The sequence below is a fragment of the Nyctibius grandis genome, chromosome 1 (assembly GCF_013368605.1).
Source record: "Nyctibius grandis isolate bNycGra1 chromosome 1, bNycGra1.pri, whole genome shotgun sequence".
Lineage (NCBI taxonomy): Eukaryota > Metazoa > Chordata > Aves > Nyctibiiformes > Nyctibiidae > Nyctibius > Nyctibius grandis.
The window spans coordinates 109,937,440-109,965,432 of NC_090658.1; the positions used below are offsets into that span (position 1 = coordinate 109,937,440).

Below are 27,993 nucleotides of genomic sequence, written 5' to 3' on the forward strand. Positions count from 1 at the left end.
TTTAATAAAAAAGAAGCACCCTTAACACACAATGAGCTTAATTCCTTTCATGCGTCTGTCTTAAACGCAACTTAGGTACTTTCTCATCTGGATGGCTTAGGTTTGCAGCGTGTTCACAGACCATTCCATTCTGTTTACATTTTTAGTATCCACTCAACTCCAGTAGTATATCAGCATTTATTGAGTATTTACAAATGGAAACATCTTTTCTCAGTCTGGACAAATAAGTAGCTCTGTCTAATTTTTTGGTCATTGTCCCTCTAAAGATGAGGAGTTAGAAGCTAATACTCTTTATTGCATATGTCTTTTTTTTAATAGAATGCTTTGTTATGCTGATTATAAAATGAAGTGTAAGATATTATTTCCAAAAATGACAAAGGCATGCAGCTGTTTTGTTGATACAAAAATCATTTGCTGTGAAACTTTATGAAAAGTGACTATCATCAAATATAGGGATTATATCTGTAGTCACTCAGCTAGCATTCTAGAGAGAGCAGCAAATAAAGTGAAAAAGTCTCAAGTAGTTCTTAGTGCTGAAGTGTAGCACATATTCTTTTTCAGCCTTCATTCAAGACACTAAAAAGCCTTCTTTTATACTTAACTAACAAATTTAGGTTAGTTTTCCATGAACTTTGAAGTCCTTTATTTGTCTGTTTTCAATCTTAGCTATTCCCTTGCGTGTTTATATCTCTGCCCATCATCTATACTGATGCTGACACAGTAAGCCCAAACATCTTTGTGTGCTGTTCTAATAAACAATTGTGTTTGGGTTTAAATACAAGATAGCTGAATTAACTATGCACCTTTATTAAGGGTCATTCCCCAGAGAGCTTGACTTTACTCAGTGCTCAGACCAATGCGCTTTTCATATCACAAGCTATGTGAAATAGTAAAGAGAATTCTGTGAAAGCCCAAATGTATAAAGACATGAGCAAAAATATGTGTATAGGAATGTGTTTGGAGTTGAGATAGTGTTGACAGATGAGCACAGAGAGACAGCAACTGCTGCAGGCTCCAGGGCTGGTCTGCAGGTCTGTGACACTTCGTACCCTGCACTGCTTCAGTAGAACAGATTTGTGCAAGGACCTGATTTTATTCCACCTCTTCACTGAAGCATATCAGAATACCCTACTAAACTGCTCCTGTAATTAGAAGAGTGAGGCATCTAGTGATATTATAACAAGTGATGATAATAAAGTCTAGCTAGGATCAGAGTTGCAGTTTGGAGGAGCCTGTCTCTTTTTATGTGACCAGGAAAGGGGAGTGAATATTATGGTAGCTTATGCATCTCAGTTAAGTACCTTAGCCCAACTGTAGTGTTTTTACTGAAAAGAACATAGTGTCTGTCCTTCCCATTCTTCTGCCAGAGAAAAGAATTGATTGATTCTTTGTTCAGTACTTCTTTATTTAGTATATAGGTGAACCCTGTAGAGGAGAGAAATGTTAATTTGTGATTGTTACAGCTCCTTAAGAAATGGAAATACATAGCCTTAGGAGAAACTGGAAGACTTAACGTAATAAAACAGTGATTACGGCTCTTATGCTTTTATCTCAGGATCAAGGTTTAATCTTGTCCTCTTTTGCCAGCTTTTCTCCTCCTGAAAAAAAATGCCAGATTTTCTTGGCGTCTCCTTTGTAGCACTTTCCAATGGAAATTTTGCCATTTACCTCCATTACTAACTCACTGTCTCTTGGGCTTTTTGTGTATTTTTGGGGGCTTGCCCCCCGGACACACACAGTTTCTGATCCACCTTTTGGTTTTTTGGTTCTTTAGTGATTCTTTAACTATGTTTGCCTATGATTGTTTTAAGGTATACAGATGCCTGGTGAAGTAAGTACTCATAGTCAGTTCTGAAATGCTACTCAGCTGAACTTTGGTACCATAATTGTGAATATGCTATTGATAGGTGGACTGTTTAGTGCTAAGTATTATACAGCTTTGGATGGAGATTTTTTTTTTTCTCTGAAAGAGGAGAAGAATATATCAAGGAAGAATGGAAGATTATTAAATACAATACACAGTGTTCCCTACATTCATATGTATTACACACATGTATGTATCTGTGTTTCTATTTTCAAGTAGAATGTAAGATATTTTAGCGATTGTATGAAATTTAGATGTATGTTTAATCTCAGAAATTGCTTTTCCCAAGAAAAAAATTCTGTTACAGTATTTTCTTTGAGATATATTTAGAAATCGCAATGGTATACAGCATCCACTAATAATCAGGAATGTTTGCATTTGAAAATAAACATAATGCTTTGTTTAGTGCAAAACCATATGTATATGCATAGTTCACTTCAGCAAAAGTTTTATAGATGGTGTAATAACTTTTGTACATATACAGAAAAATATCTAAGTAAAAATGCAATGGTTAAATTACTTGAATGTATTCTGTAGTAATCATCTACAGTGCTTTTCCTTTTCACTTTTAACCCTAGCATTTTTGTTTTATTGAATACATTCTTGGTTAAATACGTGTATTGAAGTGAAATGCCTTTAGCAGTTATATTACAAGCTATATAAACTTTCATTGTGTGTTATATATCCATTAGTTCAAATGTATTTACAAGGTTTTTATACTTCACTTTTTTATACCTTCTCTTTTAATGGCAGTAATTCTGTACACTTGAATTTGCTTGCAGTGAAATGCTTATTTTAAAAGCCAAGTAAATGGAAAGCCCTGGATTATTTTGATCTGTTTGCAGTCTATTTTCTGGTGAACTACTTCTAGCTTCTTGTGTCACCGTACTTGTTAGTACAGTGGAAGTTCTTTCTACCTGCTACAGTATAAGGTAATGGTAGAAGCAAATCTTGTATGAAGTCCTGGTTAGCATGTATCTCCTTCAGAGGATGAGTGAGCAGTAAAATTTAGGCTGCAGTCTCTCTTGATGTTGCTCAGCCAGAGAAGGAGACAACACCACAGAGTCAGGCACCTGCTGTCTCCATACAGATGGCCGCCATTCCCAGTCCTCCTTTCAGAGGTCAGTGCTCTAGCCCTTGTCTACAGAGAACCTAAAGCCGTCGCTGTGGTCTGTTGGTCGTGTCACTTGCTGCAAGATTTTTGTGAACTCTTTAGTATTCCAGAACGAAAAAAGTCCTGTGAACACAAGAATGACTCCCAAAGTCAGTCTGCCAATTCTTTGAGAAGACAGAAACCTGTACTGTGCGTCCTCTTGTCCAGGTTGGCTAACGATAGCTTTTATGAAGGGGGCAGGAGGGGGACTTAACAACCATTGCTTGTGGTGATTTCAAACTCAGCATTCCAGTGAAACCTTAAGAAACTTGGTTTTGCTAATGAGATGAGTAGGTAGCTTGTAACCTTACTACAGATTTCTTGAACTTTATTTTTGGTTTAAATAAGTTGATTTTGTTGAGTTTCTGTCCTGCTTTCTCTTTGCTGTTCATCCATGTATAGGAAAATGACCCACTTTCTCGTGGTTCATTTTGCATCTCTTTTAGTTGTCCTTTGGAAAGAATTGCAATGGACCTGAGCTGTGCATAAAACTGTGTATCTTTAGGACCTGTACAAAACAGTACATTGGTTTTCTTTTTTTGTTTTGTTTTGTTTGTGTTTTGGTTTGGTTGGTTTTGGGTTTCATTTGTTTGGGTTTTGGGGGGTTTTTTTGTTGTTTTTTTTTTAAGCACTTTCCAATAAAGTAAACAACCATCCAGGAGTTTTTATACAAAAAAGAAATAAAACCTTACTTTCCAAGAAAGCAATTTTGATCTCCTGTATCCCCACAGAAGATATTCAGGTTGATCATATGCAATAATTTTTCATGTGCTTTGTGAGTAGCATGTGATACAGCCAGGAGAGTAATGGTAGTATAGTGTGAAAGCACTTGGATAGTTTGTACAGATAAGAACAGCAGCAATCATGCAAGATATATAACTATTACAGAAGCACACAGATCTTTTTAAATATGATACCTACTTAGCCAGCCTGCATTGTCTAATCAGCTGTAAAAATTTGTGTGTTCTCAAGGTGAAAAAGAAAAGGCCAAATGAAGCTCTAGTCTTTGACTCCAGCAAAATATTTGCATTTGTAATGAGATTTTTTTTTTTCCATCAGACTCTCATTTGTTAATTAATTAAAGTTAAGGAAACTGTTTCTGCTAGAACAGATTGAAAAATCGTTCTCAGACCTCTGTTGCTTGCAGCTAAATCCAGCATCTTCACTTCATGCAATTGGCTTAATAATGTAGGGGATGATCTTGTTACTGGAGCCTACAAGCAGGCTCCTTTTTGTTCTATACCAGTAAAATGAAGAAACAGTTTTTACATCTTGTTTAAACAAAATTCTGTGTGGGACATGACATTGGGCTCTGAATATAAAAATATAATATTCCTTTAGTGTCAAAAAACTTTCTGTGATATAGTAGCTGTCTTGGGAAAAATCAGATATGACTTGGCTGCCCTAAGTATTGGTGGAAGCAATTTCTGCAGCTTAAGCCTTTGACAATAAGCATAAGTCAGAGGAGAGAGACCAGAAGCAAAGTCTTCGTGAGGAGAAAAAGTTATACCACTTAATTAGTTTCCAGATTTTGAAAAGGTTCAGATGAAAGCATAGCAGACATCCAATGGAGAGGATATACCATATCAAGTACTGTGATTTTGTAACCTTGTCACTACTCCAAAAGAGCAGTGTGATTGACTTCAAGCTGAGTCTCTTACTCAAGTTTTGCTAAAGGTTTAACAAAGTTCTGAGTATCTTGCTATTGGAATGATGGGGAGATACTCCAGTTCCAGAAATGGGAAGCACTATGTTTTGCACTCTGAACTGGAAAGAATAATGTCAAATTACAAACATAAAGGGAAGCAACGATTTTGCACCCCATGTCAAATTACTTCAAGGTGGAACCAGACTAGGAGGACAGAAGGGGGAGTTTTGAGGGGGGGGGTTGTTTGTGTGCACTTGCTAAAGTTTTTGATATATAGTCTGACAGTGTAATTACATCTCTTCAGGAAAAAAAATGTGAAGTAGGTTTTAGTGATGAACTGTAGCAAAGTTAGAGCATTGCAAAATACTGGCAGCATAATAAAAGGAACTTTTGTTGACTAGCTGAGAAGGCACCCTCAGAACAGATGACCAGAACAGTTCTCAATTTTTTTTTGCTGTCGCAATCATGTGTAAGCCTTTGTGATATAGTTACTAAAAAGTCAGGAAGACCAAGACAAAGTCCGAAAGGATTGAAGGAAAGGTGAAATACACTGTGCTGTGCTCCAGCTCCATCAGGGTTAAACCATCATTCAGTTACACCTCTGTTTCTTTTTTTCAGATTGGAAGTGGTCAGCTTAAAATTAAGACAGAGGAAAGGTGTTTTTCTTTGAAGCTTTGTCCTCCTGAAGTCCAAAGAGTCTTTAAAACTAAATGCTTTGTTAGTGGTAAGTGTACTGACAGTATCCAGTACAGCTTGAGATGCTTAAACCAAATCATAGTCTGTCCCCAAGCTATGTTCAGTGACACAGTAGTACAACAGCCTCTTATGTCAGAGCTGCCAAATGACTTGTGTCACAATTTCTTTGCCCAAATCTGTTGTCTAGGTTGTGGAAGATGTACAAAGGAAACATCATTAAGCCCTAGAGAGGGACTTGCTAGACCTGGATTTATTCCTCTTTTGCTCTCACAGATTTCTTACCTGCTGCTGGGTATTTCATTTAGGGAGAAGAGCCTGCCTAAAAGTGAGCATATAGGTTTGCTTGTGGGAGGGTAAGTTCTCTTTGGGAGAACTCTTTTGTTCCTTCCCTGAAGCAATTATGCCAATGAGGGGATTTACCTTCCTCCCAGTAGGATTAATAGTAATATACATCAGCCAGGTCATGAAAGCTTGTGAGAGATTCAGTTAGTAATGAACATCTAAGTACACGTATAGATATATCAAAGAAGGGAAAGAAAAATTATGCATATCCATAGCATATTATGTGTAGTCTGTGACTTATAACTATTGATAGCCAAAGTTCTATGCAGTGGAAAAGAAAAGTTTATAGAGGTGTCAGGCAGTGCACCAAGTAAAGAAAAAAAAGCAATAGCATCACCACTAGCCTGGATTGGGGGTGCAGCATCTGATGGAAAAAAACATATTCTGGAAGCAGATGACAGATTTTAAAGTTTGTATGAAATATAATGTCAAGTGTAGACAGATGAACACATGTCCCTTTATCATAGCAGGGTTATTTCACAGAACATGTCATATAACTGAAGAATAGTAAAGAAAGTATCTCTCATTTTCAAGCCAAGATACTATGCTCCAGTGAGATGCAGAGCAGCTCCTATTTTTCAACAAATTAAATGGGAACTAAAAAGAACTTGACACTTTAGTAAGCTGAACAGACAAGCCCTTGTCCTCACATTGCCATTTTAAGTGCTTTGCTTTTGGGAAGCAGCATAAGAAGTCCTGGAAATGATAAAGACTGAGTGATCCATGTTATCCCAGTAACATTTTGCTGTGCCTAGAGCTAGATGTTCTAATAGTATAAAGCAGATGATGTACAGTGAGATCAATCCCTAGGAAAACAGAGTATGCATATACATGATCTCTTGTTGAGAATACCTGACAAAATTATTTCAAGCACTTCCCAAACGTTTGTGTAGCAGAGGCTATCAGTTGGGGTTATTTTTCAATTTATTACAAATAATCACATGTGTATGTCATATATCATGTTTCATTCTTTGAAAAACTGTAGCTGTAGAGAAGCCAGGATGGAGCCCTTAGGAGATGAGGCGACGTTTCCTGAGAGAGAATAACTTTCTGGAACGTAAAGGACAAACAGATTGCAGAGAAATGATGGTGGCCAAGGAAGGAATAAGTCCTGTGTATAGCAGAGACCAGATGTCTGCTGAGAACAGTGGGAACCCAGGCTTCAGAGGGACTTTGCCTAGAGACCCAAAGGGGACCGTGCAGACTTCTCTGTAACTGTGGAAGTTGCTGATGTGGTGGACTGAGAGCAAGCAGAAGCAAAGAGGATTGATTTACCAGGATGTAGCAGGCAAGGTGGAGATAGAGTTATGTATTGTTTTATTTTGATTTTCCTCATTTTGAGTTTTCTCCCCAAAAAATCACCTGTTCTAGTGTCTGTTCTAATAAAACCTAGGTTTCCTATTTAAAAGCTGTTCTGGAGTGTTCACTGTGGAAAAAAGGTTTGAGCCATCTGACCTGACAGCTCTGGCCAGGGCAGAGCCCCATTGCAGCGCAGCATGAAGTCAAGAACACACCTACATCACTGCGAAGACTGTGGCACCATCTATTAGAAACTGGTAGATTACCAGTTTACACAGCTGTTCAAGATCTTCCCTGTGATGTTTCTCATTTTTACAGCATAACTGTCTGCATATTTGTATGTATGATTAGCTTAATACAGAGCACTTGGTCATTAAGAAATGACTTACATTAATGTTTTCAACTATTCTTTAAAATGTAATTCATTTATAATAAAATAAGCTGAACCCACACCCTAAAATAATCTCTGGTTTTATAAAGCTGCTTAGAAACTATGTAATTAAATTTAATTCAAATCAGAGTTAAAATCCAAAGATAAGTGGGTAAAGGAAATAGATTAAAGTAAAACACTTGGAAGGTTTACATTCTGTCAGACTTTCCTTTTTCAAAGTGTTTTGAAATAGGATTTACTGAAAGAACCATGTAATAAATTGTAGTTGTGGCAGCTCTTTCATGTGTGGGGTTAAATATGATTGGTTATTGGATGCTGTGTAAAAAGTTAAGAAAGGTTGTGAAATATTGCAAAAAATGAGTTGAGGTATCATATTTAAGTATTTGATAACTGAAATTGATAAATTGGGGCTGGGTTTTGTTGCTGAGTATCTTCATTTTGCTGCGTCAGTGTCTGTGTACTTGTACGTAGCTCTTTTGTACGTAAGATTGTACTTTTAGTTTAGATCTGCTCTTTGATACTGTTTTATCACAGGGGAAAACCAGATATCAGTTTTCCATTAGGTTGCTTATCATTTAATAGTCTGTAGTCTAAATAACTTCTTATACTTTACGCTATTTTAGCTGATAGATTTGGAAAGAACATTTTAAATGCTGAACAGGATTTTAAGATTGCAGCTTTTCTTATCATTTCTGTTGTTATTCTGAGCAAAGGGAGAGGTTTGGATTCTTTAAACTAAGTATTGGTTGAATACCAACTCGGGGGAAAAAAAAGACTTTAAAGAAAACTCTGAATGTGTATTTGTGGCCTGCAAAGTTAAAAGAAAGAAGAATATTTTAAGTGTAAATGTGACATCAACTGTTTAAAATGTTTCCAGTTTTTTAATATAAACGTTACAAATCTCCCCCTCCAATTCATGGTGATACTTTCTGTTCAAATACAAAGGCGTAATCTTATTAGCCAAACACTAAGAAGATTTCTGTATTTAGTAGCAATTAGTCTTTGCGGCTGCTAAACTGTAGACACTCCATAGGCAGCTTTAGGATCCTTGAGCATTTCTGATTTAGTAGCCTTCAAAACAGTTACTGATTGACATTGAATCTCTGTTCTTCTTTCATGTCTGTGAATTATGCTCAGCTCCATTTTATTTTATTTTCCTCACTGAGTCAACATAATAATTCTCAGTGTTTTTGGGAAGCACTGCTGAGCCCATTTAGGAAGTGCTTTGTGATGCCTCTGTACAATGGTGACTGACTCAGATTGTTTGCACATCACCCCAAAAAAGCTGAAATGAATGAAGACAGTGAGCTTGAAATTTAAAAAATAATAATGAGAAAGATTAATAAAAGGTCAAAATATTTGCTTTTGTTTAAAAACTAAGTCATTGAACAGTACAGAATTTGTGTCAGAAAAGTTGGTATTTAAGAAAACTTGGGGGCTTCCTCAAGCATAGCTTTTTGCATAAAGTGACAGGAGGCCCGAAACATTATTGTCAAAATTAATTTATTCATTGGAATAGTTTCAAATATCTCCTGGATGCACTAGATCAATGTGTGTGTGGACTGAGTGTACATATCAAAAAGCAAAGCAAGCTTAGAGGCTGTTTCATCATGTATCTAACTGGAATTGTGAATACTCATTGCTGTAGGCTGGAAGATCGGAGAAGCAGCAGAGAGAGTTGTAATGGGATCTTCAGTTTCTCCCTGTTTAAGTGACGTGACTGTCGCATCAGGATGTTGTGAAAAGTCTCGGGTTATAGACACAGTCAATAACCAAGGCATTGGTTGGTGGGGTTGTGAGAGGAAATGTGACTCTTGACTTTGTCCTGGGTGGAGTTTGGTTCAGAAGAGGCACATTGCAACAGCAACCATTAGGTTCAACATCCTACTGAAACAACAACAACAAAAAAAAAAAGAAAAAAAAATCCACAACAGTTGTCATCCACTTGAAGAAGGGACACTACACAAAAATTAAGTTACTTACTAAGAAGAACCTAAAAAAGGTCAGCTAAGAGAAGGAAGGTGTACCAGGTGGTGTGGAAGCTACTTAAGGCCACCATGTGTGATATTCAAGGCCAGCGCCCACCACCTGTCATGAAAGGCTTGAGAAAAAGCGAAAGGAAGACAGCAGAGGTAGACAACAGAGTAAAGGAAGTTGTTAGAAAGAAGTGGGTGTCCTTTAAAAAGCTGAATTCACACCCAAATGATGTTTTAAACAGATTTAAATGTAAAAACATGGTAAGACAGCCTATGAAATATTTGAGCAAATGGTACAAAGAATTAAAACCTGTAACAGGTCTTACTTCAGATGCATCTGGAGCAATGCGCTTGCTGGTCTTTTGAGCCAATGATCATAGTGTAGAAGGAATACTTAGAGAGGCCTGTTTCAGAGAAATTAAATAAATTCTTTGCACTGATTTTATATGTGGGGAAAAAAAAATGGAGAATTCCATGCTGGAACACTCCTTCTTGAGCTTTCTCAAAGGATATGTGAAATTGAAGTGATTTAATGGTCATGCAACAAAATAAATGGTATAAGAAAGTCACTAGTACCAGATTTTATTTACTTAAAATTTCTGAAAGAATTCAAGGAAAAAATTTGCCCACATTACTGGCAGTGATGTATAACCACTTGCTTTTCAAATTACCTTGTTATCAGAGACTTTGAGGCTGGATAGTGTGATGCCAGTTTTTTAAAACAGTTCTTAAATCATGCAGGGAACTGCAAGCCTTTAATCCTGGTGTTTGCCTCATGCAGTTCAGCACAATTTATAATGCAAACTAAGATTTGTGGATGCCCAAAAACCTGTGATCTGCATGGGAAAGATCAACATCAGGTTTGCAAAGAGGAAATCTACACATATCTTGGAATTCTTTGAAGAGCTAGGAAATATGCGGGTAAGGGTGCTACAGCTGATGTGGTTTCCTTGAATTTCCACAAAGTTTTTCATAAATCTCTTCACCAAAGGGGGCACATAGACATAGCCTGAAAGTCCCAGAATAGGTAAGTAGATGAAGAGAATGCAGCAGTTCTCAAAATAGAGGGAGGTCACACCTGGAGGCTTGTGTTCGATAGATGGTTGAGTAAAGAGAGTGAACTAGCGGAGTCCCGCAAGGGTCGGTTCTGGGACCAGTTCTATTCAATATATTCATTAATGACTTGGATGAGGGATTAGAGTGCGCTGTCAGCAAGTTCGCTGATGACACAAAACTGGGAGGAGTGGCTGACGCACCGGAAGGCTGCGCAGCCATTCAGAGAGACCTGGACAGGCTGGAGAGTTGGGCGGGGAGAAATTTAATGAAACATAACAAGGGCAAGTGTAGAGTCCTGCATCTGGGCAAGAACAACCCCATGTACCAGTACAAGTTGGGGACAGAGCTGTTGGAGAGCAGCGTAGGGGAAAGGGACCTGGGGGTCCTAGTGGACAACAGGATCACCATGAGCCAGCAGTGTGCCCTTGTGGCCAAGAAGGCCAATGGCATCCTGGGGTGTATTAGAAGGGGTGTGGTCAGCAGGTCACGAGAGGTTCTCCTCCCCTTCTACTCTGCCCTGGTGAGGCCACATCTGGAGTATTGTGTCCAGATCTGGGCCCCTCAGTTCAAGAAGGACAGGGAACTGCTAGAGAGAGTCCAGCGCAGAGCTACGAAGATGATTAAGGGAGTGGAACATCTCCCTTATGAGGAGAGGCTGAGGGAGCTGGGTCTCTTTAGCTTAGAGAAGAGGAGACTGAGGGGTGACCTCATTAATGTTTATAAATATGTAAAGGGCAAGTGTCAAGAGGATGGAGCCAGGCTCTTCTCAGTGACATCCCTTGACAGGACAACGGGCAATGGGTGCAAGCTGGAACACAGGAGGTTCCACTTAAATATGAGGAAAAACTTCTTTACGGTGAGGGTGACTGAACACTGGAACAGGCTGCCCAGAGAGGTTGTGGAGTCTCCTTCTCTGGAGACATTCAAAACCCGCCTGGACGTGTTCCTGTGTGATATGGTCTAGGCAATCCTGCTCCGGCAGGGGGATGGGACTAGATGATCTTTCGAGGTCCCTTCCAATCCCTAACATTCTGTGATTCTGTGAACAGTGAAGTCAGAAGGTTTCCTGATGGCTACACAGATACTGACTGCGCTGAAGGCAAGAGCTGGATGCGACGTAATCTCAGATTGAGTGATTTGTCAAAAATGGCAGATGAAACACATTTTAGATAGTTGTCAAGTGATGCACTTAGGGAAAAATAACCAGCCAAAATTCACCTGCAAAATGGTGGGCTCAGAGCAGGCTGTTACCAAGCAGGAGTAAGATTTTACAGTATGATAAATAACTCTGTGAAAATAACATTTCAACACTCAGCAGCAGTCAAAAAGTAAATAAAATGATGGCAATTATTAGGATAAAAAGTACAAAAGAAGGAACATCATTACACCACTGTATAAATCCAAAGTTCACCTTATCTTGAATGATGTGTAGGGCTACTGTTTGATACAGGTACTAGGTAGATGTTTGTTGTGACCAAGTACAGTTCCTCTTATGGCAGGAGCTTGACATAGCTTATGAGTAAGAGAAATTCATCTGTATATACAATCAGATAAACATTTAGGATTGAACACTGTTGCAGACTCTGATATCCACCTTTACTTATTATTGTCATTACTGTTAATTGGATTTGCTTTAAATCCAAGAGGTAGTATTCTTGTGGTAGGCAGCGTATATGCAACATTGGCCAGTTTTATATGAATTCTTCATTTGTGAGTACACAAACACGGTATGAATGAACAACCAAAAGATGGTCCCTATCCTAAACAGCAGCCAGTCTTTTGCAGTTTTCTCCATCTACATCAAAAGTGTTGTAGATTACTAAAAACTTTGAAGTGGGTTGCTTTCTGATTTCAAATAATGATTTCAAACAATTTCCAAAGAAAAAGTGTAAAAATATTAATGTCATCTTGTACTCCTGAGATTTTTTCAGTATTGCTTTTATTCTAATGAACCATTACATTTTATTACATTCGTTAGCCACAGCTTTTCACTCTTGGCCAAATTGTAGTTGCTGATATCTTAATTGGCACTAAAAATAACATTAATTTTTTCCCTTGCATGATCCTAAAGCAAAATTAAATTCTTCTGCACTGACTGCCTGGTACACCATGAAAAATCCATCCAGTATATGAGGGAGAAGAGAAGAGTTTAAACCAGATGAAAAATCAGGAGAGGCACATGTCCTGTTTCATCTGAGCAAAAGAACAGAATTACCATGAACAACATCCCGAAAGCCTACTGTGGGACTTGGTCCTTGAGCAGGAGAGCCAGCTGCCACACTTGAGTCGTGATGAGCGTGTTATAGAGATTTCTAAAGCTCAGAGGATATTCTTTGACCATCTTTTCCTCAGTTGCTTTATCTCTTTTTTTTTTTCTTAATGTGCTGTTCTAAAGGTTTGTTCTAATAATATTTAGGGACCTGATTTTTAAAAATCCCTAGTTTCATCAGCTTATTCTCAGATACTCAAAGCCAAACTTGTTTGGCATGCTGTGGAACTGTGTGTACCTTAGACTTACAGACACCTAAGTAAACAGGGTCCCATTTTTCATTGTCTTATATGATGCTTTCCCTGAATGTTTCCATTTGCCATTGTCTGAAGGAACTGAAATAACACAGATAAATTTGAGGAAGCTCATCTTTTCAGTCACAGAGTTGCCAGCAGTGTGTTCGTGCTGATGGTTAGTCTGGATGGGAGGAACAGGCAGCTGTCGCTATTAGCCTGCATTAAGCTTTGTGTTTAATCTCTTTGTGTCTCCAGCTGCCCTGATGATGAATACAAAATAACTTGCTAATATAATAGAAGTTAATAAAAGTCATCTTATTTGGAGTCTTGATGTAAATCAATGTTTTTATTATTTTCTATTTTTCATTGAAGATATAAACTGGATGTGCTGGCTTTTCATTATCAAAATTCACTAAGCAGTATCTATAAACTGAGTCCTCTTATTTCATTTTAGAGTCTGTTTTTTTACATATTTCTGCCTCTGTTCTGTTAAGGAGACATGCAGTTTACATGGAGAAAACTTTTTAATGTTTCAGACCAGATGAGATAGGCTGTTAGAAGATTACTTTTTCTTTTGGTGCTGACTTTCCTTTTCAGGCTACTCATTCCCACTTCCATATCATTCTGTCAGTCAGGCTAGTGTGACTGCAGCTGCATGGTAAACTGCATCAGGAAAGTAACCTAGACTAAAAATAATCCTGAAAAAAAATACCCCAAAGAAAACAGTTACTTTTAACTCTAAACACTTCCTGAGGAGGGTGTTCTTATTAAGGTTGGAAGAAATGCTTATGAAATTATGACTGTGGCTGGAAAACGTACATGGGCGTTCTGTCTGGAAGCCACTTTGCTCAGTCTGAGAGGGCACCAAGTCCAGCCTAAACAGGTTAAAGACAATTGCTTCTGGATAATTGGATTATGTGATAAATTAAGCCACTTGTAAAGCAGACATGGGTCTTGGGGAGAGGGGTGACAGGCCATTATGGCACAGAAGGAGAAGAATCATCAGCTCTTGTGGAATTAGGACAAGCTGTAGCTGCAGTTGTGGCTACAGTTAGTGTGGTCCAAAAGCCGATATTCCTGTCGATGTTGCTTAAGTATATATTCAACAGCTTACTAAGATTGCTTATGCAGTATGTATTCCCTGTATTTGTTATAATTATGCTGCTTTGACATAACAAACCTCTTCAGTCAGTGGAAAAAAAATGTAGAACCAAGTTCATATCTATTGAAATTTTGTCAGGCCTCCCTACTGGTTTGAAATGTAGAGAATCAGTCAAAAGTGTTTTTTTTCATAAAACAGTGGATTTTGTTAATTAGTAAAAATCAGTCTGATGAGCAGACTCATGTTAAGAAGCACCTTCCTTCATACTGTTAATTTTTGTAAAAGAGACTAATTCTTCTCAGTTGTTGCAAGCATCTAGTCCAAATTCATTGTCTACATTTCCTTTGTAGTTAGTGGAAGGGGAGAGAGAGAGATGAAGACCTTTAGGGTGCATTTCCACCCCAGCTGGTTTAGGATGAGGTGCATTGCTTTCTGAAGATGCTAGCATCTCTTGGTTTATCTGATGGAGCATCGGTCTAAGTATGCACTAAGTATTTTCTTTCCAGATAGCTTAAGTTGTGGGAGGTGAATCCCACTGAACATTTCATTTGTTAAGATCATTGTGTGGGCTGTGACCTAAACATTATGGTTTATACTTCTTGTACAACTTATCTATATTTTAGCATAGCTGTTATAATCAAGTAGCCTTGCTGGCTATAGAAACAACCAGTTCTTGAATCCCACGCACTTGTGAATTCAATAAGCTAACTGTACCATTTGTAAAACAAGTATTTACTTTCTTCTATTTGCTTGTGAAATTGCTCAGATTAATTAGATGTCACCTTGTTCTTGCATGAGGAGGCAGAAACAGAGCCCATTTTATTACTCTCTCTTTCAAGTCATATCATACAAATCTTTTTGGAGTTTCTTTCTCTGGTAACTTCTGTGCTGGGGTTATGCCAAGAAACATAGCGTTACAAGCTTGAAGAGTACAACAGATTTGTATAATAGCTTTGGAATATTTTTCCTGTTGTTTTCGATCCTCTTTCTTATGTATGCAAACAAGGTGTTTGCTGTTTTGACCACTGATATCCACTGAGCAAATGTTTTCATTGAGCTTTCCATACCGATGCACAGATCTGGCTTTTGTTTTGTTTTTTTTCCTGAGTTGATAACAGTTCACTCTAACCCTAGCAGCAGGTTGTTCAAATTAATCCCTTCAGTGTGCATTGTTTTGCATTTGTCAGCATCTAATTTTATCCGTTACTGATGTTGAATCACTAGTAGCTCCCACACATGGAGCAGTAGATACTAAAGAGATATTAAAATATGGGGCAAAGAATGACAAAACTGCTAGAGGACTGCCAGTTTAACTCCTCAAGAGAACTAGGTAAAGTCTTGTCTTTGACTTGTTTTCTGTGTTGGATGAAACTCAGCACAGTTCTGATTTCCTTTCAGTCGGGTATTTATCTTCATGTCATACACATGGGAAGACTACATTCATTCTGCTTTTGATGGCTTCACTCTGGTCTCTTCAGACCTTCTGCTGTCCTGAGCTACCAAGGATAAGCAAACTTTTGGATTTGACTCAAAACATGGATTATCTTAAGCCCGGTTCTGCCTTCTGCACCCTTTTTTTCAAGTGGCTTCAAACCAATAGAGGGTGCTTGGCTGCACAACGTGCTGTAGTTCTGCTGAGATTTAGTGATTCTTGGATGCTTAAAGAGCACGTTGGGCCACTTTGCTGAGAGCACAGATTTGTGTAGCTTTATTAGCAAAAAGTGTGGTTCGGGTTAACCGAGGGCTGAGAAATTTTATGGAACAATGTATCTATGTTTACAGTGAAATACACCTATTATAACAGAAATACTCCCATGAAAATCCAAATTAGATCTTAAGATGAAACACTGATGTTTTGTTTATAGCATCTTTCACCATTCAGATCTGCCTTCAGTTTTGGTATTTTATTCCTACAGAACGACACAGACGTTATTTTTCCTACATCCCATATGTCCAAATCATGTATAAAGATATTTAGCTCAAATACCATGCGTGCGAAACATTCCACACTGTGGGTACAAGGTGACGTTCAGTGTGTCTTTAACATGCTGTGGTGTTCAGTTACAATACAGCAAATTTATTTTTATGCAGCCTTCTTCATAGAAAGTACGGAAAATTGCTTTGCAGTGAGTCATCTGTCAGCTAAAGAACTAAAAGTCTTGTAGTGATATTTAAAGAGAGAAAGAGGCTCAGAGCTAACAGAGATCAAGACAGAAAAAGAAACAGAAATTAAAGAGAGGGCCTTCAACCATGGAGAAAATAGAGGCAAAGACTGGTAGGGGGAGGAGTGATGGGAAAGCTGAGAATGTCAGAGGCAGTTCAGGAGACTATGCAGATCATTCGGATACAAGTGTGGGGCTTCAGGTGTCTCTCCGGCATTACACCAGCGTTAGCCAAGCAAAGATTCTTTGGCCCTAAGAGAATGATGTAAAACAAGATAAATAAGAGCACTGGGCTCAGAGCACTGTGAGGAATTTAGAAACATGCAGGTAGATGTTGAGGGAAGGATAAATGGCTTAGCTTTCTAGAGCAAGATATTAGAAGAGCACTGGCGTTCTGCTCTCCATTATGTTTAAAGGTGTGAGGATTTTGTTAGACCATGAAAGAGGGAATTTCAGTTAATAAAACAATAATTATTATAGGCATGAATATGGACTTCAGCAGTAGTGCAGTCAAAGGGAAGATGGATTCTGGCAGTCTTCCCTTGCTGGTGCCAGGAGGGCTTACACTCAGAAGTGAGCGTGTGGGAGAGGCAGTCAGTTCAGGGTCAGAGATGACTTTATAACTCTAGCTTTGTGTACAGGGGTAAGATCTGAGTAGAGAAGCATGAAAGCTGTCTTGGAGAGCAAGAGGGACTTCTTTCCCTTGACATTTGAGCCTTTTGAAGAATTAGCCAGTAAGGAAATTATAATGTAGCAAGGGAATGACAGAACAAAGACAGGCTGTTAAGAGATCAGAGATTACTTGCCAAGGTCACTGTTGCCTTACATGCTTTGCCTATAAAGTTGATGTCCAAGGCTGAGCAAGCAGGAAGATATCCCAAAGGAGGAGGATGTTTGAGGAGGATGTTTAAGGAGAAGAAAGTAGAAGAATCAGAAACAGATGCCTGGTGTTTTTAAGGCACAGCACTGTCGTGGAGGGATATTGACAATATAAGCACTATCGTCTTTTATTGTGAATTACGTGCATTCTTCTTGCATTCTTGGTCAAGTCTACCAACTGGTGACGTCAGGCTCTTGGGGGAGATCTCTCATCCCATGTCTCCCAGCCTGCCCATACTGGTTTTTGCCCTGGTGATTCTTTTGACTTCACTTTCTGTATAGAACCATGTTATCTGCCTTAAGAAAGTAAATGTGATGTAAAGTACGTAGCACGAAGGAGAGTACAGTCTTTATTGAAAGCAGAAGGGAAAAGAACTTGTCTTCTTACTCAATGCATTCAAAAAAGTTGGCTTTGACATTGTAGTACTGAAAGGCATTCTACGCATAAAAGTAAGGTTAGAGCCACTCAGACATCCCATAATTTGAAGGGGGTAATATTTCATTGTATGCTGTTCCAAAATGCTTATTACAGATCTTCTTATTTACAACTATCATGTCTCTTTTGAATCTGCAGAGGAGGAGTATCAAGGACAAGCCAAGAGAAAGCGCATTCGAAGGAAGAAACAAAAGAACGGTTTGCAAAACTCTAATAATTTACATGGAGAACAAACAGAATCTGGAATGCAAGAGGCTCTCATTCAAGATAATTTACAGCTGCAGCAGATAGACGGTCCCAAAATGAGCAAAAACAAAAAGAGGAAAATGAAAAAGAAGCGACAGAAAGAAAAAATGAGAGCAGCTGGCTTGGTAACAAAAACTACCAGTGTGGATTTTACATATCAGCCCGACAAAAACAACAGAGAAGCAGCAGCATGCTTAAAAGACATAGATGAGAAGGCAGATAGTATTCTGGACTTCCTGCAGGCAACACAACAAATTTATTTTGCTGACAGTATGTACCACTCTTTCTCCTTTCTTTTCATGGGTATTAACATGTAGGGGAGAATAGATGTGCACTTATTATTGCAATAGAATGGGCCAAATCTACTAGAGAAGTGCCTGTTTTGAACTCAGTAAGACATGCGAGTACTTAGTATTTGTCCCATTTTCTGGTGTGTACATGAATATGTAAGAATCCATATCAATATAAAAAACTGTGGTCCTAATCTCTTTGTTTCTTTGTCTTTGAAAACATACATAATATCCCTTGCTCTTTTTTAAAACATGCCAATGCACTCGGGGTAAATATAGTGGTTAAAATGGACCAAATTCTTCTTTCCTCTTCAAGCAAACATCCTACTTGCTTTTAGAGCTTCAAATGAGGGCAATGATTGCTATCTTAAACTACTGTCATGCTTACTATCTCTGAACCAACCTACTTTTCAGAAATCTCCTCCTTCCCAGGAGGGGATGTATTTGTAATATATGAGGAAATCTAGACAGACAGCATCCAAGAGGAAAGGGGAAGATACTGTTGGTGCTGGGAGAGTATATTGGCATAAAGCACTTGTGAACACAATGAATGTGAACTGATGCTCGATGCACATTCCATAGCACTTTAGAAAGGATTACATGGATGTTACCCTAATGGCCTATTGAATGTTCATCTGGTCACTAAAACCAGAGAAATTCCTACTGTGTGTTTCTTCCATTGCCTTCCTAAAAAGCTGCTTGTATGGTGCTTATGTCATCAATGCCTTTCAGAGATAATGAAGTTTTAATGGTAAGTATAGTAATTATGTGTACGTACACCAGATTATGATGGTATCATCTAGAATTAAATATGTTTTCTTAAGGGCAAGCTGTTTCTTTAGTTGCTGAGCTCAGAACATAGCTTTAAAATGATAACTGTCTTATAAAACTGGAAAAAAGCAGTGAAATTTTTTTCAAAGTGCATGGCCTTGACTGTCTTTGTGGAGCTGAATGAAGAATATTAAACAGCTTACCTACCTGTATGAGTTCATCTTAATCAGAGCTGTCAACTCCTAGTCCCATAAAATTCATCTTTAGACTACAGAATTACTTTAAAACCCCTGTTAAGATGACATCAGGGATTTCATGTTAATTTTTTTCTCAAGATTTATACATAGAATTTTCTTTGCTTACTGTTAACATTTTTCTGCTGTGTCAGGTCTTCATACTAAGCCTAGCATTTGAAATCCATCCTACTTTCTGGCTAATGTATTTCCATCACCAAAAATGAGAATTTTACTACTTCAGTGTATGGCTAAGTAAATGTAAGTTAAACTACATGCAGTTCCTCTAGTGGAACTCCAAGGTAACTGAGCAAGATTGCAAACTCAGTTGACAGTTCTGCTGTTAATACATGACCTAGAACAGAAACCTGGTCAATTGTCCATAGCTGTATTTCATGTTGAATTTTAAGAGAAAGTGTTGAGCTTCCAGCTTTCCTGGAAGTCAAGTTCAGGTTTTAGCAGTGGTTGACAGACTGACTGGCCCTGGTGTCAAACCTGCAGATCGGGGGGGTTGAGCCAAGGAGGACCTTGGAATCCAGAGAGACCATCTCAGGTAAAAGGAAATTCATCTTCAGATAAGGTGTCACATCCATAAATCAGAGTGTGACTAACTTTCTTGTTAGGCAAATCCCAGTTTATGTATAGATCTGACATTATGCTGTTTGCCTTTTCTGGCTGAATGACTTTAACACTCCCTGGGTTTTTTAGATAAAATTGGAAGCCATTGCTTTTAGCAGCATTTTCCAAGGGTCACATTGGATTGTACTTCTCGTACTTATATCAGAAAGCTGAACTGGGAAAAATCTGTTCTTCTCAGTTGTCTTGCTGGTAAAAAAAGAATTAAAGGGAGTCTTGTTAAGGGGACAGACTATCCATTGTTACTGGAATGGAAGAATGAATTTATGCTTTAGTACTGTAGAAAAAATGTATGTCCTTCTGTGCTGTCTTGCATGCTGTAGTATCTGCTTTTAAAGTAAAAATGTAAAAGTACAATAACAAGATAATTTGATGCCTCCAGAATTGCTTTGCAGTGGTTCCACAGAGTTGTTCCCCATCTCCACATGTGTGTGCATTTTTATAATGCATAGTGTGAGGGAAGCAAAAACACAGTGCTTTGGCCACAGTCCAGTTCCTTCATCACGCCTTCTTCCTGTGCTAATCTTGAAGATTTAGATTCCTCTTGCATTCCTGTCACTATGAATCCTATTGTCCTTTTTATTTTTGAATTTGATACTTTTCCCTCTTACCATTGTTTTAATATTTAACAAAAAATGGGAGGAGCAAGCTGCTCTTCAGTACCTGATATTTTGTTGTGAATTGTACTAAAAAGGAAGATGATGTCTTTAAAAATAAAGTGTAATAAGGAAAATTCTCTGTGCTCGTTGAATATTTTTAATGTGGCTTTCCAATTGTTTTTCCAGATAAATCAAAATGCACAGATTCTGCTGTAAATTCAGCAACTGCCCAAGAGCTTTTACAGTATCTTGAGTCTCGCACCGTCTCTTCCTCAGATGTGACTTTTCTACATCAGCTGAAATCCCTTGTATTGCTACAGGATATTGAGAGATTGAAGGATGCTTTGAAGCAATTCCAAGAACAATCCATGATGCCTCCTGGTAGGTACCATTCACTCATGTTCATTCACTGATGTTCTTTTTTGTGTGAATTAAAATTCAGATTTGTCACAGGAAGCTGTAAGTAATTATATAGTGGTAAATATATGCTTATACAAAATTTGAAAGCATAATTCCCACCGAAAATACAGTTGTTTTCCCCGTTTCTTATTTGGTTACGATCAATACAGAAACTTTTCATACTTTGCAGCAACTATAGAGTACAAGATGATTCAGGTTCTTAAAACAATATTTTTTACGTCTTAACTGTTTTAAGATTTAATCATGTTTAAAGCATATTTTTAATACATTCTCTTTGTAGACTTTCTAAATCACAGGAATTAACTTGTTTAACTTGGAGATTTCATTCGTCCAGTTAAGGATTCTTTTTACGTGCATAAGAATCGATACAGCCCATCGTTTCATTTCTTCTTCGTCACCTACATGGCTTTTTTAACACATAGATTTGGCATGACAAAGTTTGATTTATAGCTTTGTTTTTGTTTAAATATGAACGTCTGGTTTAAGTTTCTAAAAAATATTGTTGATTATATAAAAATGTAAAGCCACTCTTTATAATAAATTATATTAAAAAGTCATTCATAAAAAGGAAAATTGTTCTGTTACTAAATCTTTTCATCCCTGAGGCACAAGTCTGATTTCATTCATGCTCCTTTTGTTCTCTATTATAACCCCTACAATTTTAGTAGAATTTCTTCTTGGACAGTTAATAGTTTCTCACATGAATGTGGGATCAGCATGTAGTCTGTAGAAGGTATAATAATTCATTTTCCAAGTAGTCTTCACTGAAACAGTCATCACTTGTCATTAGTACTTCTGTTGCAGCATCAGCCAAATCTACATGATGTGCTGAAGTTTCTTGCCTCCCAAAGAATTTAATCAGAGCTGAGAGCACTTGCTGTGGCATGAGAGAATCTCAACCATTTTAGACAGTGCTCTCTTTTAAAGAGTAACGACTGAGCTGCTAGTAGTGTGGTAACAGAGTAAATAAGATCATAGCCATCAGAGGCTTAGCAATAACATTCAGAGAAGAGACTACTGCTTGTAACATAGTTAAATAATTTACAGCATGATAGTGGCTACAGATCCCAGTCAAGACTGGAGCCTACTGCATGCTGTACATTGTAAAAACACAGAAAAGAGAGAATTCCTGCCTGTAGAGTTCATAGCTGATATATTTTGAAAAGGACACTCTTACAGAAGTACTTAGGTATTCTTTAAAGTGTAGATACGGAGTATGACAACCCATAAGGTTCTGATATATCTGAAGTATCCACATGTACGTGGAATAAAATCCTTCTGTGCATTCAATAATTAGTATCAAGCCTAGATTCTATGATCTTAATTATAATCAGATAGTCTCATTGGATGTAATACACATTTGCAAACTAAGTAGGACTCAGCAGGAATAGTGGTAATAGTATTGACCCTTTATTAAATGACGTAATTCAGCTTCTGTTGATTAAAACAAAATGGAACTGTTGAAGTGACCACATTCAGGATATTCCTTACAGGCCTTATCCAAATTCTACTCAATACAGTAGGAATTCTGTTGCGTTTTGCAGCCTTGAGGCAAGCTGCTCTGTTTACTTTTATATAGCAGAAATGTCAAACTGAAGAGAGAAAAGAAAAGCAAATTAGAAACAAATCCATGCAACTACCCTAATTTTCTGGGGTTTTTTGTCACTTGAAAAAGCAGAAGACAATTTTCTGAGTGATTTTTAAAATTCATTTGTGTTTCTGCTGATAAAGCCTAAAATTGTTTACTTTCCAGTTGATTTTTTTTTCCTAGTAACTCTTGTCACTCCGAGCTCAATTCTAATCTCATTCCAAGTTCACAGTGGTGTAACCATAGTAGTTAATTTGATATTCATGAGGTACAACAACATAAGAAAGAGGAAGATACATTGTTATAAATTATTAAAGGATAATTAAGCACCTGCTAGATATTAATTTCCCTCAGCAGAGTTTAACAGTAGATTCTATTTGTAATTCAGGAATTTGAGTGAATTTAAGAGTAAAGCTATGGACTTCCCAAGACCTGCAGACCACAAATTGAAAACCACTGGTTCAAGACCATGTTTTGGTATTTTCTTCACACCTCTTAGCATGTTATTCAGATTGGGAATCATGGTTCAACCAAAAGAAACAATGAAGGAAAAAGTTTCTTTTTTATCTTAAGCTCTTAGATCACAAGATTTGCAGTCATATCAAAGAAAGGTCTAACAAGGTTGGTTGTAGGGTCTGAAAAATTTTGCAGGAAGAGGAAATTGCTAAGGAGATTAAAACAGAACAGTTATCAACATTAAGGTATTATTTTTAACCCTTCATTTAAATGAGAAAACTTACTTCAACAAGAAAATCCCTATGGTTAAAAGATACCGGTTGTTCTGTCTAGTTTTCATCCTCCATTAACTTACCTTGTACTTTGTGCTTCAAGTTACTCCATTATTACCTTTGACCTTGTACTTCAGCAGTTATACAAAGTTGAGGTTGGTCAAGAGTTTTTGTTTGAACATGGCTATTTAAAGTGTCATTGTTCTCAGATTGTAAAAAAGAACAAAATGTCCTGTTAACTATTTCCATTGATTTGGTAGTCTTTAACAAAAAGTACCTACCTCTACCTAAAGTCTTCTATAAATGCAGGGAAGAAAATGTTTAGAAGTCAAATAGACACGAGTTTCTTGTGATGGGGGTTTGGCTGATCTCTCTCAGAAAGTCAGTGGGCATTGACAAAAGGAAGGCAGACACCTTCATGATCCTGCAGAGTACAGTGGGCAAAGGAGAAGAACTGTGACTGGAAGTAATGCTCCATTTGCTGGTTTGAAACTGTAGCTTTGAAATGAGGGCTACTTAATTCCCATTTCACATCAATTATTAAAGCATAGGTGATCACCTAATTAAAAAAAAAAGTCATTATCTCCTAATTTATGAACTCATTCAGCTTCTACTCATCAACTTCATTCCATTATCTATTAACATTTTCCCTTTGTTGGTTAGTATCAAGTCTCAAATATACTCTTCCCTGTTGCCTAGGAAATTATCACTCACAGAAGAGCTAGAAGCTTCTTTTAACTGCCCTTTTTTGGAGAGTTGTCCTTAATATATGTCTCCATTGCGGGAGGTGGGGTACATTTTGCAGACCAGAAGTAACACAGTTACTGTGTGCCAGCAATGCACAGGCTGGATACACAGAAGCCCTAAAATGATTAAATTGAACCTTTTTTTTTTTGAATGAACATTCAAAGAAAACGAAATTAAATGTGAAAGCTATATTAGCATAACATTATAGAATCATCTTAAATGTGGTATTATGTGATAAGTACTGTAGAAAGTCCTGTCATTAAAAGTAAAGTCACATAGATAATCTCTGAATTAAGACAGAAGCCGTGGCATTTTGAGGCTTTAATGTAGCTGTCTGTACAAAACAACTCATTCTCAGCTGGGGCTTCTAGGTGCTACTGTAAGTTAAATAGTAATGTGTGAAGTTACTCTCCAGACAGAAATGGAGATTGCACTCTTTTAGTCTTACCCATAATGATTATGTCGTTTCAATCTTCTTTTTTTCTGAATTATTGAATCATAATGAATAGGACATTCCAAAATATAGAACCAAAATTGTCTCCCATACAAATAACTGACCTCCTAAAAGAAAATGCTCCTGTTTATCTAGAAATTCATATCTATTAGTCTTCAAGCTCCAATATCTGCATTGGTTTTCCTGAAATGCCAGTATTGAATGGAAACAGATGTTCACACAAGACTTTAACTTTCAGAAATGTTGTAGAGGTATTTCAGGAGGAATGTGTTTTCTTTGTTTCAGATCATACCAAGACAGTCACATCTCTGTTTCACTACTGGATTACAGATATCCTTCCTGTGAAGAACAGGAAATAAAGCTTTGCCTGTGTCCATATGCACAGGGTTAAAATTTAATGTACAAACTCTTAACTAAGTAGCAATTGTTCAGGAAGAGCAGTGTCAATGCACATTCTACATCTTCAGGTAAATGAACTATTTTTCTGTGTTACAAACTCTAGAAGACAACAACCATGGTGTAAGGGTATAGCTACATGGGATTTTTGTGTTTGGTTGGTCAAGAATATGTATATGCTGTGTGGCCTGAGTCTTCAGCTGGATTAGTATGTGCATTTCACTTTAGGATGAGGGACTTATCTGGAATGATAAAGTCTGTATCAAGTATTTTGTTTAAGAAGTATAGTAATTTTTTTGTTTATAAATTGATCATTCCTTTCTGGAAGTTTTATTTCTTGACTTTTCTTGTTTATCTGATATATCTGTTTACCTGAAAAACAGAAATATATTTTTATATTTAAATCTAAGCAACAATGAGTCCAGAGAATGTATTTTTGCTGAATTAACTGCTAAATTATGGAAATAGGTAAATTTCTACATGTGGGTCATGTAGGTACTGTTTGGAGTTACGCAGAAACTTGGATGGCATTTTCAGAACTATTCCACAGCCCCACCTGTTACGATCCAATGGGCTTCACTGGCTGCAGAATTATAGGACTGGGTTCTCTCACTGGTTAATGTGTAGTTTTTCTGCAACTGAATTTATCCATGTGTAGATGATACAGTAAATAATATCCATGATTGTAAAATGTTTTGGAATCCTAAAGAAGAAAACGCTTCATAAGTGGGAAGCTCTTCTGTCAGCTGAGTCATTCACCTGATAGGTGATACAGAGCAAACCATTTCTCATATCTTAGTGTATCAGCTTCCTCATCAGCAGGATAGGGGCAACATATTTGTCTCCTACAACATGTGCTTGGAGATACATTACTGACAAGACTATATAAATGTTGCATGGTTTTTTTGCTCTTTTTTTTTTATATTGCCTGATATATCCTATTGCAAGGGATTGTTTTTAGTGGTGCTCAAAAATGTGTAATAAAAATACAATCATACCTCTTCCTTGTTAATTGAAGTTAAAAGGGGTTTAGTAATATACCAAAGGATTGCAGGTGCAGAAAAAATGGTCTTATGGCTAAGGCAGCTGTGTGCAGCCCTGGAGAACTTGAGTTAGGTCTGTATCTGCTAGGAAAGATGTTGAAACCAGACTTTACAGAGGGGAAACTAATAGTGTGTTCCCTGTTTTAATGTTCCTGACTTGCTAACACATAGACACTGAATTGTAGCTGTGACTTTTCACTGAGATGCTGTGTGCCTCAGTCCCACATCTGGAGAATGAAGAAAATATCACTTGAATGTGAAGCACCTAGATACTCTATTGACAGACCTCACAGGAAATTAATGACTTCATCTTCAGATTAATGTTTGAATGTCGTGCAGTAAATAAGGCCTAGGAACTGCACAAAAAGGATATGCAGCAACTCATTAGGTAAGTATCATCTGTCCTATACACTGAAAATGAGAAAATAAAGGAGACCGTGTAATTAAAGACAGTATTTTGAAACACAGGTACAAATGAGGCCGAATTAGGACTGTACAAACAACTGTAGTGCCTGCATTTCCTGATACTCAAGTGACTCTGCTGAGGGATGTTGTAAGGCTGCTGCCTTGGGTGGACCCCAGGACCACTGCCTTTAACAACACCTGTGAGTAACCCTGCCAGGGCTCGCCTAAAACACAAGTACAGTCATCTTCTCTGGCTGACTGGAATTGAAGTTCATGAGTTGAAACACACATGCCCTTTACCTCCTGGATTCACAAGCATACCCCATTCGCAGATCCCTCGAATACCAGCACAGACCCCCAGCCTCTCGCATATCCCTGCCTGGATCCTGGGCCCTCTTACCTGCCCTGCGGGTCTCCTGCTCACCAGCTAGTGCAGCCTGACACACGCTAGCACACGTTCACACACTCATCTCACAAGCACTCATGCACTCATCTCACAGCTTTGTTCATTTCTTTAATTCATCTTCTTTATTTCTCTTCCAGTGCTTAGCCATTTCTCATAATATTAAAGTGATTTTTTAAATTGTACTGGTTTCTAAATAGCTGCATACAGAGGAGCAGATTTGGGTATCTTTGCCAAACAGAAATATTTTGTACTATCAGTTGTGTAACCCCAGAATGTGAGTAAAATTTCTCAGGTCAAAAATGTACTTAGCTTGAATCAGGTAACAATGGGGGAAAGATTGCTTTCAGTCTTTCTTTTTTCCTTTCACTTTAACCACTGTAAGAGCCTTATATTCTGTGCAGAAATCAGCTGGTCCTAACAAAGCAAGCCTGGCAACAGTTTCAGAGCATAGCTAGTTAGTCAGCGATATCTGATGTCTTTGTAAATGACCTGCGATAGGAGATGAATCTTGTGCTTATCGAACCTGCCACTATTACGCTAACAGGGATTATAAAGAGTAGAGGATAAAGTAAAATCTGAGATGTTGGAGAGTTTAGAAAATTGGACCAAATTCAAGCAGATAAATTGTAGATTGTCATTGTAGATAAATGCAATCGCATAAGAATGTATTTGTTTCTGAAACAAATGTGCCAAACAACAGTGTACTGAACTGCAGCATGCATAAGGACACTGAAGAGCAACACACGAAAGAACACAGCAGAAAGATCTAGTTTGAAAGCAACAGAAATGGACATTACTCATCTTATAATAATACCAGTTAGGCAATGTACTAAAAATGGCAGGGGGAAAGGATTGTTTGGTTCCATGTTTAACATCCTATTTGCAGTCAAAAAGATTTCATATACCAGAATTTTAATACCTGGTCAGTTTTCTGTGCTTCTTCTCTAAAAGAAATGGTGCTGAATCTCCCTACGCCTTCCATGGTTTATTTGAGCAAGGGTATAACCAACACGGCTGGGATATGAAAACTGAAAAATTTAAATCGATGCCCACCTGTGAAGACAGTGGTTTATGTTTCACTATACATGACTCCTTCAACATAGCAGTGAAACATTTATCGCTTTGGATTTTCATGCTAAACTTATGAATGGCAAAGGAGATGGCCTTGAATTTTTGCTTCTGCCACATCGTTCAGTCTAATGAATGTGCAGTATCATGTGGAATTTCTGAGGCATGGACGAGATTTTTTTTAGTGGACTTCCCATTGGGAACTTCAGACTGAACTGTACACACACTATTATCAGCATATTTCAAAATTCTGGGAAGACAGAACTTTAAAATTTTGTTTTTAAAACCTGCGTGGCCTCCAACAGCAGGAAAAATTTAAGGATCAACTAGAAAGTAGCCTGCATGTGGCTTCAAGAGTTAACTTTCTAGTTTGCATAATTAAACATTACACAGTAAGGAAGGAACAGCAGCTCAGTGGGAGAGAAATGGGGCTCCGAGTAGGTGGTGGTTCCCT

At 37.7% G+C, this 27,993-nt stretch overlaps 1 protein-coding gene across 7 annotated transcripts in view; it reads left to right on the forward strand.

The window, feature by feature from the left end:
• ERICH1 (glutamate rich 1) overlaps window positions 1–27,993 on the forward strand; it is a 98,360-nt gene that overhangs the window by 46,024 nt on the left and 24,343 nt on the right. For 3 of the 7 annotated variants that reach the window (XR_011048380.1, XR_011048382.1, XR_011048379.1), the window contains exons 4-8: window positions 17,648–18,025; window positions 20,471–20,665; window positions 24,507–24,688; window positions 25,832–26,048; window positions 26,129–26,265. Coding sequence is in view for 3 of the 7 variants with exons in the window: in XM_068403293.1 (XP_068259394.1) it covers window positions 17,648–18,025; window positions 20,471–20,665; window positions 24,507–24,580 (647 nt within the window). In the remaining 4 variants the exon portion in view is untranslated. Of the gene's footprint in view, window positions 1–17,647; window positions 18,026–20,470; window positions 20,666–20,984; window positions 21,046–24,506; window positions 24,847–25,831; window positions 26,049–26,128; window positions 26,266–27,993 lie in introns of those variants that run through there. The other 4 variants (XR_011048381.1, XM_068403293.1, XM_068403301.1 and 1 more) reach the window with 4 other exon arrangements.